Genomic DNA, 18,929 nt, shown 5'->3' with positions numbered 1-18,929 from the left:
CACCGGATTATATTATCACTGCTATAAAGGACCTGACACATTTTTGTGATTTTTCAGTTTAGATGCTTACTAACTGTGCTTTATCTCAGTAATAACCAAACTACAGTTTACATAATCCTCCAAGCAAAGTTTGTTTGTTTAAGATGACCATGTCCTAGCAACTAGCAATGGTTTATCTTGAAATTAGAATATCATTACGTTGACACTGTCCGCAAGTGAGATGAATGAAATTTAGAATTTATGAATCCATCGTTAAGTGCAAAACAAGTGCCTGGATCATACACTGGAAACAAATGCATTGCTGCATTCCCAATTCATGCTATATTTGATAAATCAAATGCAAAACAAGTGCCGAGGACGGGAACCTTGGCCTTCTACGATTGGAGCACGATCGGATCCAGATCAGAGAGTTCTCCATGGCAAGCGCTGTCGACGGAGGGCACGGGGCGACCGGTGGGGGCCAAGCACGTCTCCTCGGCAGCTACGATGGTGGCACCGACGGGGGCACGGGTCACAAAGCGCTAGGCGTGGGCGTAGGTGCCGCTCGCATCAGGCGGCGGCGACAGGGAGGAGGGAGGAGCGATGGCGACTGGTCCACGCGGACCGATGGAAGACTGAAGGCGGCAATCCCAAAGACGGCGTGAGCGACGTCGTTACAACAGTTGTTGGCAGGAGCACGTGAGGTTACCGCTATGCCCCCACATGCGTGTAGACGAGTTGCCCTGGTCGGTGGACCGCTATGTAATTTCGCGTTGCCTCCAGGTACGGTCTATAGATACCTAGCGGGCGTCACTGTTTGAGATGATGAATTAATGACCATTCATTCCAAAATTTATTGTTGTGTTTGCGTAACTTCCTAGCTCCGACCCTTGCCTTCTTGTACCTATGAAAAACCCTCGTCCTCCCCATGCTAGTTCTTAGCGAGGTTGGGAGGCCAGGTGTGACCCCACAATCAACCATCCCAAAGCATACATAGTTTCTTATAGGAGTTTATATAGAGAATACAATTTAATTAACACTTGCATGAACTACAAACAAAGAGGATCAGATGTGACAAAATAATTTTGTTACATAATCTTATCTTACTATTACTAATTAGAGGCTCCAATGGAGGGAATTCCCAATGGAGGCCCCACATTAATTCTCACCAAACATGCTAGAAAAATGATAAATCTTAGAAATTCTCACAATAATAAAAATATCTGGCCTTTAATTTGTAAGCTCCAATAATAACCATTAGATCTATTGTAATTAATAAAAATTACCCACCTCTACCACTATGAAAAATACATAAAGCAACCCCTAATTTTGCATCTAAATTACTCACCTATGTCATTACAGAAGATAGTTCAAAATAACACCTTAAATTTTTATATTGATTGCTCACATCTACCATTACCAAATAACTCAAAATAACCCCCTAAATTTGCATCTAATTAAATCACCCATCTTCGCCATTATGATAAATAATTCAAAATAATCCCAATTACCCACCATTTTGTCATTATGAAAGATGATTCCAAATAATTCTCTAACTTTGTATCTAAATTACCCACTCAACCATTATGAAAGATAATTTAAAACAACCCCTAATTATTTTACTGTCCCAACAGAGACACCACAATTCTCACTAGCCACGCTAGGAAAAAAGACAAACATATGGCCTTAAATTTGGTAGACTCGAATCATCATCGTCGATAATAGCCATTGGATCTATTATAATTAATTAAAAAATTACTCATCTCCACCACTATGAAAAATACATAAAGTTACCCCTAATTTTACATCTAAATTACCCACCTATGCCATTAGGACAGATAGTTCAAAATGACCCCTTAAACTTGTATATAGATTACTCACATTTACAATTATGAAAAAATAATTCAAAATAACCTCCCGAAATTTGCATCTAAATTACGCACCTAAAAATAATTCAAAATAACCCCCTAACATTGCATCTAAATTACCTAGTTTTGTCATTATGAAAGATGATTCAAAATAATTCTCTAACTTTGTATCTAAATTATCCACATCTATATTATGAAAGATAATTTAAAAAATCCTCTAATAATTTTATAAATTACCAACCTTTATCATTGTGAAAGATAATGCAAAGGAACATCCTAAGTTTGCATTCAACCTACCGATATATCTAAATTACCCACATCTACCATTATGAAAGATACTTTAAAATACCCCCTAATGGTTTTATAAATTACCCACCTTTATCATTATGAAAGATACTGTAAAGTAACATCCTAAGTTTGCATTTAGCCCATCCATATAGCCGTTGTGAAAGATAATATAAAGTATTACCGTTATATTTGTATGTACATCTTTATCATTATGAAAGATAATGCAAAGTAACATCCTAAGTTTTCATTCAGCCTATCCATATATGCCATTGTGAAAGATAATATAAAGTATTACCTTTATATTTGTATGTACCTCACTGTTATAAAAAAATAAAAATATCTCTCAAATCTACATGTAAATACTAATATATATTATTACAAAAAGTGAATCAATGTTCATAAAGTAATTTCTAAATTACAGACTTCTATAATTGTGAAATTAAATAACCATAGTGCTATGTTTCACCATGTATATTAAATAAAAATGTATATATTAGGATAAGTATTTATTTTATGAAGCATAGAAAAATTCACTTAATAAACCAAGTAGACGTAACACTAACAATTCACTTTAATGCGCTATCCTCGACATCGAGGTCATTCTCTAGGATGCGCTATCCTCGGAGTAGTGCTGGTGCATCTGCCTGCCTTCCTCCACTCCTCTCTCTCTCTCCCATAAATCTCGCTGGTAGTCCGCGGCGCGGTCAAGCGCGTGCGATGGCGTGGTCAGGCGCCAGCGAGATGTATGGGAGAGACAGAGGAGTGGAGGAAGGCAGGCAGATGCACCAGCACTGCTTGGCCAGCCAGTTTTGTGACGAGCACGGGAACCGAGGCAACGCGGCCGCCCAGTCTACCGGTCGTGAGCGTCTCCGACCTCGGCGCCAAGATCTGTGGCACCGACCTCGGTGTCATGTATTATGGCGCCGAGGTACCGGACACGTAGGATTTTCTTCTGTGTACGGCCAAGTAGCTCAGCGCCAAGATCTATGGAGCCGAGACGTGTTACCTCGGCGCCAGAACTTATGGCACCGACCCCCAGGGTCTAAAGATGAGTTTAAGTTTTTCAGGGGGCCAAATGTAAATTTTATTTAAAAAAAGGGTTAAATAGTAAAAAAATTAGGTCCCTCCTGCATGTTCTGTTGCCCAGCTTGGTGTATCTGCATGTTCTCTTCCATATGCAGCTCATCTGCAATTGCCATGAGATTGTCTTCATTAGGGTTTGCCTGTAGCTGGAGGCCACCACCAATGTTCATGTTAGGGAATCCATCTTCCCCAGGTCCAACCAGCTGGTCAGGGACAAAGTCTTCCTCTTCTACCTCCTCTTCTGCCTCTTCTGGCTCATTCTCTATTCCAATAAGCTGTTCAACATGAATTTCTTCCCCAATCAGATCAACTATAGGTGGGATAGGAAATCCCTCAATGTGTGGCACAACCTCATTCTGCACTTCAATCCCTACTTGCACCACATTCTGCATTGGTGGCTCTGGGTTTATCTGTTGTGGAATATTTTCTACCACTTCCTCAATGAAGTCATTTAGCTCCAAGAAACCATCTACAGCTAGTGGATTTGTTGGATTAATGATAACCTCTAGAGGGTCAACCTGTCCTGGTAAGTTTAGATCAATTTTCATCCCATCCTCCACTACCGGCTCAATGTTCAGGTCTTGGGCCAGTTGCTGGGCTGGAAGTTCGTTAGGCCGGGGGGCCTAGGGATCCCATGGGTTGAGTTGTTGCAGCGGCTGTAAATCCTGCCCCTCATTGGCCTGCTCTTGCTGCATGTTGGCATTCTCTTCCTGCTCATTCTGGTCTTGCTGATCATCTTGATCCTGCTGTATCACCGGCTGTCCCAGACCAAAAAATTCAAATGGAACAACATGCTCTTAACTCAAGCTCATCAGGTACTGGGTCTTCAAGAGGAGGCCCCTGCCCAAGCTGATGATGTTGCACTACCTCACACTGAATGATCCATGAATCCCCATTTAAATATCCATGGAATCTGACTAAACCATAAACTGCGGAACAACCTGAATGCTCTTGACTCTAGCCCTGACCATGATCCTCCCTGGGAAACTATCACAAAATGACTTTACCAAAGTCACTAATAGCATTTTGAATGTGACGTTCAGACTAATGATCCTCAGGGAACCCCAGCAACATCATTCAACAATCATCATTAAACAGTACCCTTCTCCAGTTTCTGCCTTTGTTGTGTTTAGCAAAAGAAAGTTGAATGTTCCCAAACGGCCAAGGACTATGTCTAACCAGATTATCACGATCATAAGCATGCGTGCAGTGAACATAAGCCTGACCCAAATGACATGGCATGACAGCACGTTGTCATATCCTTTGCACAGCCAAAAACTCTAATGATGTTCCGAACTGCAGCGAAGTTGATCTCATTACCGGGCAAAGGGTTGATGGTGACGATGGCCAGGTCCTCATTGGTCGCCGGTGGTCTCATCGGAGCCACCGTCCTGCTCATGAAAGCCCTATCCGGTATGTCCTCCTAGTTGAAGCCTTCCGGGATGAAAGGTCTCGGGTCGGCGCGTTGGTACGCCATTGTCGACGCCGATGAGGCGCGCTCATGGTGGCCGTGTGGTGGGTACTGTAGCTCGGGAGTGGGGTTTTCAGAGGGGTTCGCTTGGGGGGCAGAGGAAGGGACGAAGGAAGGCGAGGGGTCAAGTGAGAGTGAGAGGGTGGTTGAGGGCCGTCTTAAAGGGAACAGTATTGGGCTTAGTGAGCTGAGGCGCATTAACCGTGGGCGCATTTCCCCTGGCGGCCCAAGACGAGGAGAGGGAGAGAGATTGAGCCAATTCATGAAAGGAGTTGAAGACGGGTGGCTTTAACGAAGATGGCCCGGCAGCCACAGTGTTGAACCAACCAAAGGGAGCCGTCCAACTTTGAAAGTTTTCCCAGAACAGCAATTTACTGCAGTATGACCCCATTTAAGGCAAGACCGGCACCTGATAGGCCAACGGCAAGCGGCTTTGTGATGATTATTGGATCTTTGGCAAAAAGATGGTGTCGGGGCTCTGTCCCCAACATGATCTTTCGAAGATTGGCTTGCCGGGACGCCATGAACACGCCCACCGAGCTGAGGTTGAAAACGACAGAAAACAGAGGGACGACCAAGAATGGAGCTTTGCATGGGAGCTCCAATTGGAACATTGTTAGCTCCAGAGAGGGGCAGAGCAGGGGCAGATCCAATAGGAACACTATTGGCTCTAGAAAGGGGCGGAGCAGGGGCTGATCTAACAACATCAGCAAACAATTTGCCCAAGCGATGAAACACAGAAACATGAGGGGCATCAGCCGTGGCATCATGGCGCTTGGCAGTAGGTTTCCAAGAACAGCATTGTTGGCGGTGCTTAACTCACATAATTAACCGCCAACACTTGCATAAAATCCTAGCATACAGAGACCAAACTTAGACATAGGGCTTTGAACTAATGATTTCCATGAGTTTTGGTGTTTTACCATTTATAGAGGACATGTCGGAATAATGAGAAAAATGCGCCAAGGACAAGGCGTAATATCACTCGACATGAGCCCAGGGGGAGAATGCCCACTTATCAGGCAATTCAGAGCCCTGTCTCATGGAGAAAAAGGCTCAAACCTGAAGCAAACATGCTCCAAATATCACCAAACTTTGCAAGAGTGGCCCATGCAGTCCTAGAGGCCTACACAACAAAGATTGGGCCGAGACAGCACCTCTAGGGTACGGCCACACCCCTGGTGCGCCCGCACCCCTATGGGCATGTCTCGGGGCCCATCTTTGGTGGGCTACCTCTCACCGCCTTGCCAACGTCAATTGTCAGGGTATTGGCCAGGTTCAACGCACCTAGATGACGGTTTGAGGTCGGTTTGGTGCATTAATGAGGGGATCAAAGCATACAACAACGTGGGTGGATCGTGGAGTGGGAACGGCTATGCGAGATGGTGATGGCCAAATATGACAAGGATCAGTATGAGATTCTCCTTTGACAATTGGACTCCCTCAAGCAATCGGCCTCGGTGCTGGAGTACCAAGCGAAGTTCGAGAAGCTGGCGCATGGAGTGCTGCTCTACAATCCTGCGTTCGACGACACCTTCTTCGTCACATGATTTGTGAGTGGCCTTCGAGATGAAATCAGATCTACTCTCTTGCTGCATCGGCCAAAGGATGTTGATACAACGAGTGCCCTAGCGTTAATCCAAGAGCAAGAACTCGAGCAGGGGAATGCCAAGTCATCTAGGCGGGATTTCACCAGATTGACTAGGCCAAAGAACACGGCGGTGGAACCAATTAAGTCAATAATCAAGACGGCGAAAACTGAAGCTGAAAACAAATTGGCTAGCCTCAAGTCATTCAGACGCCGCAACAGTTTGTGCTTCAAATGCGGTGAGAAATGGAGCCCCGCTCATGTATCTTTACATGTTTTAGAAGAAATCTTGGATGCATTGGATATTGCTCAGTCTCATGATGATGAGGACAGTGATGGTGATAGTGCTGAAACACCTCAAGAAGTACTGACAGTTCAGTCTATTCCTGTTCCTCAACAAAAGTCTAGACAAACCTTGAAACTGTTAGCTCAGATTGGAAAGCATAAGGTATTGATCCTGGTAGCTTGGGCAGTGTAGGGACTTTTGTTAGTGAGCAGCTTGTTCAACATCTAAAAATCCCAATAGAAGCTTGTGAGCCCAGCACTTTCAGGGCTGCTGATGGGGGAGTGATGCTATGTGAGCAGAGAGTGCCTCAATTGAAATGGTTTATTCAGGGTCACTGTTTTGTTTCTGATGCCAAGGTGCTGCCCCTGAAATGTTATGACCTCATCCTTGGAGAGGATTGGCTTGAGGATTACAGTCCTATGCTGGTAGACTATAAATTGAAAACTCTTCAGTTCATTGTTGAGGGTAATACAGTTCACTTACAGGGAGTCTAGGATAACCCAAATGTGTGTACACCTATGAGTGCTAGTAAATTGAAAGGCCTACTCAAACATGGAGTTGTCTCTCACTGCATTCAGATGATAGTGCCCTCTGTGTCACAACATTGTTCTGATCAGGACTACACTGTAAAGCAACATAACATTCCAGCAAGTGTGGATGAAGTTCTGTCCAAGCATGCTCATCTATTCTCTGAACCAATTAGCCTGCCTCCATCTAGAAGTGCGGATCACAGAATTCCTTTGATCCCTGGGGCATAACCTGTGAAAGTCAGACCATATAGGTATTCACCTATATAGAAGTCAGAGATTGAAAAACAATTGAAGCAAATGTTGGCTCAAGGGGTGATTAGACCCAGTAACAGTCCTTTTGCTTCCCCTGTGTTGTTGGTTAGAAAAAAGGATGGCACTTGTATTTCCGCATTGATTATAGGCATTTGAATGCTATCATTGTGAAGCATAAGCATCCTATGCCAGTAGTAGATGAGCTATTAGATGAGTTGGCTGGTTCCAAATGGTTCACCAAACTAGATTTTAGATCTGTCTATCATCAAATTTGCATGGCTGCTGGAGAAGAATACAAAACAGTATTTAGGACACATAATGGACTTTTTGAGTTCCTGGTAATGCTTTTTGGCCTCACCAATGCACCTGCAACCTTTCAGAGCTTTATGAATATCATCTTTGCTGAATTGCTCAGGAAAGGGGTATTAGTCTTCATGTATGATATCTTGATCTATTCTAAAACCTTGGAGGAGCATGTGTCCTTGCTGCAGCAGGTGTTTGAAATTTTGGAACAACACCAGTTTCTGATTAAAAAACCAAATTCTCATTTGCTACTAACACAGTGGAGTATCTAGGCCATGTGATCTCTGAAGCAGGAGTGGCTGCTGATCAATCCAAAATTCAGGCAGTCAAGGTTTGGCCAACACCAAAAACAGTCAAACAATTGAGAGGATTTCTAGGTTTGATTGGGTACTATAGAAAGTTTATAAGGCACTATGGCTTAATAAGCAGACCTCTCACTGATCTTCTGAAGAAAAATGTTCAGTTTCAGTGGACTCCAATAGCTGAGCAAGCATTTCAAACTTTGAATCAGTTGATGACTACACCTGTCTTGGCTGTCCTAGACTTTTCAAAGCAGTTTGTCCTAGAGACGGATGCAAGTGACTTAGGCATTGGAGCTGTACTGATGCAAGATCAACATCCTATTGCATATTTGAGTAAAGCTTTGGGTCCAAGAAATCAGGCATTATCTGTGTATGAGAGTGCATGGCAATTTTATTGGTAATTGAGAAATGGAGGTCATACTTACAGCATCAGCCTTTTGTCATCAGGACAGATCACAGGAGCCTGCAACATCTTACTGAACAAAGATCTAAGTTGCAACAGAAGGCCCTGATAAAGCTAATGGATCTGCAATACACTATTCAGTATAAGAGAGGAGCCACCAATGCAACTACAGATGCATTGCCCAGATTTGAGCATCACCAAGAGGTGCAAGCTATCTCTGAATGTATTCCTACTTGGGTTCAGAAACTGGTGGAAGGCTATGAAGATGATGAACAAGCCAAGCGGCTCATGACTGAACTGGCTATTTTTGCTGACAGTCACCCTAGCTATAAGCTATAGAATGGTGTGCTCAGGTATAAAGGAAGGGTTTGGGTTGGAAATAATAAAACTGCCCAACATCACATTTTGATTGCCTTGCATGATAGTGGCATTGGAGGCCATTCTGGAGTTAGTGCAACCTATGCTCGAGTTAAGCAGCTCTTTGCCTGGCCAAGTATGAAACAGTCAGTTCAGGAATTTGTTAAGCAATGTGAAATTTGCCAACAAGCTAAGACTGAAAGAATCAAGTCACCAGGTCTTTTAAACCCACTGCCAGTTCCTAAACAAGCTTAGGAAATCATCAGCCTTGACTTTGTGGAAGGGCTGCCACAATCTGGTAATTACAATGCCTTATTAGTGGTGATCGACAAGTTTACTAAATATGGGCATTTCATTCCAATTAAGCATCCATTCACGGCTGTGCAAGTGGCTCAGATTTTCATGAACAACGTGTATAAGCTGCACGGCCTTCCAAAGACAATCATCTCTGACAGGGATCGAGTGTTCACCAGCACAGTTTGGCAGCAATTGCTTCGACTATCAGATACAAAGTTCATGATGAGCTCCTCATACCATCCACAAACAGATGGGCAAACAGAGAGACTGAATCAGTGTGTTGAAGGCTTTCTACGTTGCACTTTACATTCCTGCCCCAAACAATGGAGCAAGGGGACCTCGGTTGCTGAATTTTGGTATAACACTTCAACTCATTCGGTTTTGGGCAAGTCACCCTTTGAAGTATTGTACGGTTATCCACCAAGGCAATTAGGGATAGCGAACTTACAGCTGTGCATGGTGCCAGATCTTGAACAGTGGCTCACTGGTAGGGAGTTATTGTCACAATTGGTGAAGCAGCAGTTACTTCGAAGCACAACAAAGAATGAAATCCCAGGCAGATAAGAATCGTTCGGAGCGTGAGTTTGCAATTGGCGATTCAGTCTTTTTGAGATTACAGCCATATGTTTAGTCTTCTGTTGCTAACAGGACTAGTCAAAAGCTATCTTTTCGATACTATAGCCCCTTCAAGATTCTGCAGAGGGTTGTCCTGTTAAGAACTTCTAAACACTAGGTGTAGATCTAGCGGGTAAAGAACATAAATATGTTGGTGTACCTTAGCTAGTGCGCCTGGTCCAGTTGAAAGCTCTAGTTTGGTTTTGGTTAATTGATGAAACCCTAAGTGCTAACCTAGTTTATCAAGATGATTATGAGATAGGCAGCACTACTCCAAGTGATGAAGCAATGGCGAAGATCATGACAATAGTGATGGCATGGTGATGGTCAAATGCTTAAACTTGGAAAAGAAGAAAGAGAAAAACAAAAGGCTCAAGGCAAAGGTATAAAATGTAGGAGCCATTTTGTTTTAGTGATCAAGACACTTAGTGAGTGTGATCACATTTAGGATAGATAGCTGTACTATTAAGAGGAGTGAAACTCGTATCGGAATGCGGTTATCAAAGTGCCACTAGATGCTCTAACTCATTGCATATGCATTTAGGATCTAGTGGAGTGCTAACACCCTTGAAAATGTTTGTGAAAATATGCTAACACATGTGCACAAGGTGTTTGCAGGGTTGAGATGGGTTTGGGGATTCGGCGCTTTCGGGAAAATGAAATGTCTATTTTCTATTGCGCCGGATGCAAAATTCTTGGTGGTTGGCACATTTGAGCAAGGGTGAAGAAGTTAGAGTTGAAATGGAGTTGGTCGAAATGATGCTGGCGTCGGTCTACTGACCGGACGCTGGGTCACTCAGCGACCGGACGCTGAAAGGCTGCGTCCGGTCGAGCTGTCAGACGGCACAGTGGCTAGGGTTGAGCACCGGACGCTGGGTCACTCAGCGACCGGACGCTGAAAGGCTGCGTCCGGTCGAGCTGTCAGACGGCACAGTGGCTAGGGTTGAGCACCGGACGCTGGTCTGCGTCCGGTCAAGGTGGACCGGACACGTCCGGTCGAAAAAATATGCCTCGGGGAGCTTACTGGAAACGACCGGACGCTGGGGCTTCAGCGTCCGATCAGTTTTACCGAAGCGTCCGGTCAGCTTCGTAGCCGTTGAAATCTGACGAACAGCGTTTGAAGCTAGTGACGCGTGGCGTCCATCGGGTGACCGGACGCTGAGGGCCAGCGTCCGGTTAGTATGACCGGAGCGTCCGGTCAGAGCGCGTTTTGCCCAGTGAAGGGGTATAACTGCTCTAATTGATGGGGGCTCTATTTATAGCCCCATGGCCGGCTCAAGGGAGCTCTCTTGCACATTTTCATTGACATAGCATCCTTGTGAGCTTAGCCAAAGTCCTCCCACTCATCTCCATCATTGATTCATCATCTTTGTGAGATTGGGAGAGAATCCAAGTGCATTGCTTGAGTGATTGCATCTAGAGGCACTTGGCATTCGTGTTGCGCTACGGGTTTTGCTTGTTTCTCTTGGTGGTTGCCACCACCTAGACGGTTGGAGCAGCGGTGGAGGATCGGCACAAGTTGGTGATTGTTCATGGCCGTCTCCGGTGATTGTAAGGGGAGTTGTACCTTCCCCGGCGGAGCACCAAAAGGTAACTCTAGTAAATTGCTCGTGTCATTGAGTTACCTCACTTGTGGGTCGGTTCTTGTGGTGTCCTATCGTGTGGACGAGGTTTGTGAAACACCTCTTAGCCGTCGAACCACCAAGTGTTGGTCGACACAACGGGGACGTAGCGTGTTGGCAAACACGTGAACCTCGGGAGAAAATCGATTGTCTCTTGTATTTGGCATTCTCCTGGTGATTGGCTATATATTCATCTTGTGATTGGTTCATCCCCTACATGGTGGTATAATCACCCTACTCACTTATTTACATTCTTGCAAACTAGTTGATACAAGCTCTTTAGTGTAATTAGAATTGAGAGCTTGCTTTATCATTTACATTCATCTAGTTAAGCTCTTTAGAGTAGCATAATTGAGAGCTCTTAGTGGGTAGTCATATAGCTAATTTGTGTGTCTAAGTAATCATTGCAACTAGAATTGTTGGATAGGTGGCTTGCAACCCTTGTAGAGCTAGAGCAAGTTTGCATTACGCTATTTATCATACTAATCAAATTGCTCTAGTTGATTTGTAGATTTTAAATAGGCTATTCACCCCCCTCTAGCCATATTAGGACCTTTCACCAGTGCTGACGATGACGCTGGTGGCACTAAGGAGGTGGAGACGATGTCCAGTGGCGACGGCGGTGATCGCAGGGGCGATGCAGAGGTGACGGCGGTGCGGTGGGGCATCCCATCGCTGGCAACACTCCTTTAGATCGGGTTAGGTTTACTGTGGGTGGGATTATGGCGGCTCTGGTCAACCTCGTTAGTCGAGCCCAGTTCCCCACTCCTCTATTTATAGTGCTGTGCGACAGGGGCCCACCAACCACATTAGGGTTGGGCGCCCCCGATCAGGGCGCAGATCCAAGGGCCCAATAGGCCGTTGGGCCTATTGGTGGAGATCAACTAACATCTCCCCCTTAATCTCATTACTATCTTTCAATTTTATATCATTTACTTTTGTTCATTCCATTACAGATTAGTGCATAGAGCATGTCTCATCGTCACAGTCCATTGCCGATGGATTTAATAGCTACAACACACTACTCTGTTCTGAAATAGATACTTATCTTTGGGCCTTCTTTTGTCTAGGAATTTTAGGCTTTCCCTTAAACCCATGCTAGCTACATGTTCTCTAAACATGTTGGGTGGTAAGCCTTTTGTAAGCGGATCCGTGAGCATCTTTTCTGTACTTATATGCTCAAGACTTATGACTTGATCCCAGACTTTATCTTTCACAACATAATGCTCTATGTCAATGTGTTTGGCAGCACCACTTGACTTATGTTGTGAGCATACTATACTATCGGATTATTATCGTAGTATAACTTAAGTGGTTTATAGATGTCGTCAACCACCTTCAAACTGGATATGAACTTCTTTAGCCAGTTCACCTACCCCGTTGCCTCATAACACGCTACAAACTATCATACATTGTGGACGATGTAGTGACGGTTTGCTTTGAGCTTTTCCATGAAATAGCTCCCCTTTGCAAGAGTGAATACATATCCCGACGTGAATTTTCTATCATCTCCCGCATAATCAGAATCTGAATATCCCACTATATGGAGTAAATCAGATCTTCTATACGTCATCATGAGGCCTTTCGTTACTTGCAAATAATGCAAGACTTTTTTTACCAAATTTCAGTGTTCTGTTCCAGGATTGCTCTAGAATCTGCCAAGTAACCCGGTAACAAATGCCAAGTCAGGGCGTGTATATACTTAAGCATATTGCAAGCTTCCGACAACTGAAGCATATGGAACCACTTTCATTTGATCGATCTCATATTGGTTCCTGGGGCATTTAAAATCCCCATATCTATCGCCCTTGACTATAGGAGCAGGTGAGGGACTATATTTGTGTATACATAATTTCTTTAAGATCTTTCTATGTATGTCTTTTGTGACAGTCCTAATACCCCTTTACTTCTATCTCGGTGAATTTTGATCCCTAGAACAAACGAAGCTTCACCAAGATCTTTCATATCAAATTTTGAGGACAAAAACTTCTTTGTCTCTAGTAGTAGACTGACATCACTACTAGCAAGTAAGATATCATCCACATATAAGACAAGGAAGATAAACTTCCCATTCTTAAACTTTGTATAGGCATAATTGTCCCCTACATTCTCTTTAAACCCAAAATTCCTTATTGTCTGATCAAACTAAGTGCCACTGTCTTGAAGCTTGTTTTAATCCATAAATGGATTTCTTTAGGTGGCATCCTATTCGTTCTTTTCCTTTCATGACAAAACCTTTTGGTTGTGCTATGTAAACATTTTCCTCCAAGTCCCCGTTGAGAAATGTCGTCTTTACATCCATCTGATGTAATTCTAAATCGTAATGTGCCACTAATGCCATTATGATTCTGAAGGAATCCATACATGAGACTGAAAAAAATATCTCATTGTAATCAATTCCTTCTCTTTGCGTAAAGTCTTTTGCCATAAGTCTCGCTTTATATCTCTCTATATTCCTTTGAGAGTCAAGTATTATTTTATAGACCCATTTACAGCCTACTGCTTTGGCTCCTTTAAGAATTATTTCTAAGTCCCAAACTTTATTGACATTCATTGATTTCATTTCATCTTCCATGGCCTCAAGCCACTTTGATGAATGATCACTTCTCATGGTTTCTTCAAATGAGGTGGGATCATCCTCCATTTGAAATTCCTCAGTGTTGTACACTTCATAATCAACAGGAATAGCTAATTTTCTAACTTTCTGAGACCTTCTAGGGGCCTCCACATTTGGCATATCTTCTATTTGAGGCTGTTGTTGCTCCCCCTCATGTGTGGCAATAGGTTCTATAGGATCCTGAAGAATAGGTTCCTCATGGTCATTCATTGTTGCCACATGTGGAATAACAACAGGTGTTGACACCATAGTATCTTGCACTGCCGGTGCAGCGACAGCAGGTAGTGAGAAAATTGGCTCATGAATCATTGGAGTGGGCGCATACACTCATTTCTCTTCAAGGTCAATTTCTCAAGCTACAATGCTCCCCCTCATCAATTCATCCTCTAGGAAGACAGCGTGTCTCGTTTCCACAAACTTTGTATGTCTCTCTTGACAGTAGAAACGAAAACATTTTGACTTTTCTGGGTAGCCAATGAAATGGCAACTTAATGTTTTGGGATCTAGCTTCCCAATGTCTGGGTTAAATACTTTAGCCTCAGCAGGGCTCCCCCCACACGCAAGTGGTTTAGTGAGGATACTCTTTCTGTCCACAACTCATAAGGTGTTTTGGGCACTGACTTACTTGGTACTTTATTGATATAAATGGTGGTTTTTAACATCTCCATCCATAGGCTCAACTGTAAGGTGAAGTAACTTATCATACTGCGCACCATATCCATCAGGGTATGATTGCTTCTTTCAGCTACTCCATTCTGCTGAGGTTCGCCCGGTATAGAATACTGGGCTACTATGCCATTCTCCTGTAAAAACCTTGCAAAAGGTCCAGGAACTTGGCCATATGGGGTATGCCGACCATAGTACTCCCCCACAGTCAGACCTGACTATCTTAATCTTTAAATTGTGTTGGCTTTCAACTTTTACCTTAAACATCGTAAATTTATCCAATGATTCTTTTGTTTCTTTGATTGGATAAATTTAGCCATAACGGGAGTAATCATCTGTGAATGTTATGAATGAATCATTACCATCCACACTCTTTACAGAAAACTAACCACAGATATCTGTGTGAATAATCTGTAAAATTCCTACGCTTCGTTTGGCATCTTTCTTAATTTTCTTTACACACTTTTTTTATGCATTCTCTACATTGTTCTAAATATGAGAGCTCTAATGGAGGAAGAATATTATTCTTAACTAGTTTTTTATTCTTCCCCTCAAAATATGGCCTAAACGATAGTGCCATAATTTCGATGACGCATCGTGAGCTCTCTTATACCATAATTTCTAGATTAACTTTCTGTCACCAACTGCTTTATCAGCCGGGTAGCATATGTCTTTAAAAAGCCAGTGAACTGACTCTTTATTCTATCGTGGTACTCGGTGACCGTGTCATACTCTGGGATTGAGCCCATAATTGCAGACTCAATCATGTTCTTTATCACAGCCAAACATTTCTTGTTGGCAGTGACCCACTTCCTATACACAAGGGCATAGAACATCTTTCGGGATTTCAAAATCCCTCTCTTTAGTTGTCCAAACGGCATCATCCTCGTTTGTCTCCCTTACCGGTGCCACAGACTCTGTGGAATATGGCGAGGTGACTACCCAGTCCACCTTAGACAAGATGAAAACCAGGTCAAATCTTTTCTTAACATAAAAATAACATCATTTGCATGCCTTGATTCTAACGTTGGTCAAAATCAAAACATACAACTGTTCGTATACACTAATTCTACATCACCGTTGGGCCAATTACTTTTCTAATTTTCTTTGAGCTATTTTTCATTTTCCAGAAATTAGCAATTCCTGGAAAAGAAAAAAAAACTAATCTTGATTCTTTCACTGTTTTCGGCCCAACCGGCAAAAACGGCCGACGGCCCACAGCCGTGCGCGCGCTCTTCTTCGCGCTCCCCCGCGCCCAGGCCGCAACCTGGGCCTGGGCCAGGAAAGTGGCCTCACGCCCTCGCCCGCCTAGGCCGAAAGGCGGCCCGGTTGATCTGCGTCGTTCGTTCTGATCGGACGGTCGTGCGCGCGGATAGGGAGAACAAAACCCTACCCGCGGTCGCGCCCTCCAAACCCTAACTCATTCTCTGCCTCTCTCTCTCTTCGCTCTCTCACGCCGAGTCGACACCGAGCGAGATTGAGCGAGGACGGTAGAGCCATGGCGCCGTCGCCGGCCCCCTCGCCGGCATGCGCGCTCCCCAGCGGGTGAGCATGCCGTCGTCGAGCGGCCTGGCCGCAGCGCCCCCTTGGCCGAGCCCGGGCGAAACATCTCCCCTGGCTCGGCCCTCTTCTCCCGCGCCGGCGAAAGGTTAGCCCGGTGCACGGCGAGGTAGACCCCTTCCCCTCTTCCCCTTCTTCTCCGATTTGGATCTTGTTTCTCTTTTGGGTTTCCATAGCTTCTTCTCGGATTCAACCGATTTGGGCATCTAGGGTTAGGGTTTCCCTTCCCGATTCGATTCGTTCGATTCGGTTCATCTTTTCATTTGATTTCTTTCTTTTCTAGGGTTAGGGTTTGACTCGGAGTGCCGAGACCCCTTTTTATTCACTTCTTAGATCCGAAACCGATGTTCTTTTCTTGCCGCACACCGGCGAAGACGGCGGTGTGGCATCTTTGCCCGCTCGGTTGCGGTGATGACCGGGAGTTCAGTGACATCCGCCACACCCCCGGTCTCTTTTCTTTTTCTTTTACCCGATTAGGGTTAGGGTTTCAATCCTAAACTGATTGAACCCTTGTTTTTGATTTCTTTTCAATTTTCAATGCTCTACCCCATACTATCTACACATTAGGCAACCTTGGCTCTGGTACCATTGTTAAGAACTTCTAAACACTAGGTGTAGATCTAGCGGGTAAAGAACATAAATCTGTTGGTGTACCTTAGCTAGTGCGCCCGGTCCAGTGCCTAGTGCGCCCGGTCCAGTGCTGACGGTGACGCTGGTGGCACTGCGGAGGTGGAGACGATGTCCAGTGGCGACGGCGGTGATCGCAGGGGCGATGCAGAGGTGACGGCGGTGCGGTGGGGCATCCCGTCGCTGGCAGCACTCCTTTAGATCGGGTTAGGTTTACTGTGGGTGGGATTATGGCGGCTCCGGCCAACCTCGTTAGTCGAGCCCAGTTCCCCACTCCTCTATTTATAGTGCTGTGCGACAGGGGCCCACCAACCATATTAGGGTTGGGCGCCCCCGATCAGGGCGCAGATCCAAAGGCCCAATAGGCCGTTGGACCTATTAGTGGAGATAACTAACATGGCCAAGTTGCTTACAAGCTGGACTTACCTGACGATGCTAAAATACACCCGGTGGTGCGCGTGTCCCAGTTGAAGCAACATGTTCCGGTTATGACTTATGTAAGTTCAGATTTATCTTGTGTGCTCTGATCCAGCCCAGATTATGAAGCCAAGTTCTCAGTCGTCGTTCGATTCTGAGAGGAGCCACGGTGATTCCACAGTTGCTGATCCATTGGAGTGAGCCGTCACCAGAGTTCGCTACTTAGGAAGATGAGAACAAGATATCAAAAGCTCTGCGGCTGGGCGAGTAGTCATATGTAGATAAAAGCTTGACGACAAGTTTTTTTTTTTTTTTTTTTGAGCCTGGACCCCTAAGCTTTTGCTAAGCAAGGAGGAGTGTTACGTAAGTGGGCCGTGGGCCGTCATTTGTAGCGGGCCCAGGTGTGAGTCAGCGCCGGTGTGAGTTGGATGCACGGCCAGCGTCTGTTATAAGCTGAGCCCCGCCTTTGTACCCCAATCTAATGAACTCCTCCTCTCGGGATTCAGCCGAGCTCCATCTCCGTTCGTTCCTAAATTCTTGTTACTCCATTTAGTTATCCAGGATCGTAACACACCGCATGGGAGCATATGGGGGTGCACGGGCCCAGCGGCGGCGCCGGGAGAGGGTCCCAGCACCAGGCCTTCCGGCGGAGGTCGATGGTGTCGTCAGGGTGGCGGTCGCGGAAGCGGAGGACGCCGAAGCAGCAGGTGTCCCAATCCGTACTGGCGTCGGAGTGCATGACGTAGAGGTCCTGCAGCTCGGGGGCGTCGGGGCGGGCGAGGGAGATGGTGATGGAGTGGCCCCCCAGCTGGCCGGCGAGGACGGGCATGGCGGTGACGCAGTTGGCGTCGGCGTCGTAGAGGATGGAAGGGCCCAGCTTGTTGCGGAAGATGATCCGGCCCTCGCTGTCGCGGGGGCTGCGCAGCGCGAAGAACCGCACGTCGGCGTCGACCTGGAGAGCCCTGGACGCCGCCTGGAATGTCATGGTCGGCGCGGGCAGCTGCCTCAGCATCTGTATCGCCAGTGGCCAGCTGGCTGCTCCTTCATCCTCCTTGTTCGCCGCTTCTGCTTTCGCCTTCTCGGCGTCGGCCGTGGAGGGGTAGAAGAGGTGGTCGGCGACGTCGAGGCGGTGCAGCGAGTAGATGCTGCTGCTGCTGTCCACGCGGCCGCACCACTTGTGCGACACGAGGTTCACAAACCGCCGCATCATCCTCTCCGCACTATCGATCTGCGGTCTGCCTGAACAAACGAGATAAAAAAAGGATGAACTTTGGGGAGAGAGAGAGAGCGAGAAGAAATCGAGCCTACCTGATGCATGCTGGGGAGATACGGCTTAAAGATCGATCAGCTTACGGATCTTGAGAGCCGCCGCCGTGGACCGAGAACGAACAACGAGATTGGATGAAGGAGACGAGCGGTGGCGGCGCAGCGCAGACGAGCTAGGTTATCTGTTTGGACGGCGTCGGAGACGGTGCCTGGAGGACGGCGGCGGACGGATCGACAGCAGTGCGGATGGACGGAGGCGAATGAACTCGAATGGACCCTAGGTTGAAAATATTTATCTAACTATACTACTTGAATTATCCACCCCACGGATGCGACGTCCAGTGATGACCTTGTGAATTTCGAGATCTGCCGGCTCTACCTTGTGAATTTCGAGATCTGCCGGCTCAGTTCTTCGGAAGTGCTCATGAGATAAAATTTACGTGCATATGATCATAGGGTGAGTGTGCGTACATGTCGTGGACGTCTGCGTTGTACTATGTAATTCTTAAAAAAAAAATATTCAGCTAACTTG

At 45.6% G+C, this 18,929-nt stretch overlaps 1 protein-coding gene across 1 annotated transcript; it reads right to left on the bottom strand.

Annotated features, from left to right (window-relative positions):
- Window positions 1–3,841: 3,841 nt before the first annotated feature.
- On the bottom strand, window positions 3,842–18,712 carry LOC136503646 (uncharacterized). Its single transcript, XM_066498654.1, has 3 exons — window positions 18,440–18,712; window positions 17,706–18,370; window positions 3,842–3,976 (listed from the first exon to the last, which is right to left on the bottom strand). Exons 2-3 carry the CDS (start codon window positions 18,339–18,341, stop codon window positions 3,842–3,844), a joined length of 771 nt encoding a protein of 256 aa, XP_066354751.1. The 5' UTR covers window positions 18,342–18,370; window positions 18,440–18,712.
- Window positions 18,713–18,929: the final 217 nt, after the last annotated feature.

This window comes from Miscanthus floridulus, chromosome 14 (assembly GCF_019320115.1).
Source record: "Miscanthus floridulus cultivar M001 chromosome 14, ASM1932011v1, whole genome shotgun sequence".
Lineage (NCBI taxonomy): Eukaryota > Viridiplantae > Streptophyta > Magnoliopsida > Poales > Poaceae > Miscanthus > Miscanthus floridulus.
Note: the sequence above shows the minus strand (reverse complement) of the source record. Positions and strands in the feature narration are given on the sequence as shown.

What these genes read in the sequence shown, in the direction of transcription:
- LOC136503646 (XM_066498654.1), bottom strand. Translation starts at nt 18,341, where the DNA reads ATGATGCGGCGGTTTGTGAACCTCGTGTCGCACAAGTGGTGCGGCCGC. An exon ending in CCCCCATATGCTCCCATGCG is followed by an intron (nt 3,977 to 17,705) that starts GTGTGTTACGAT and finishes GGTCTGGGACAG; the next exon opens with CCGGTGATACAGCAGGATCA.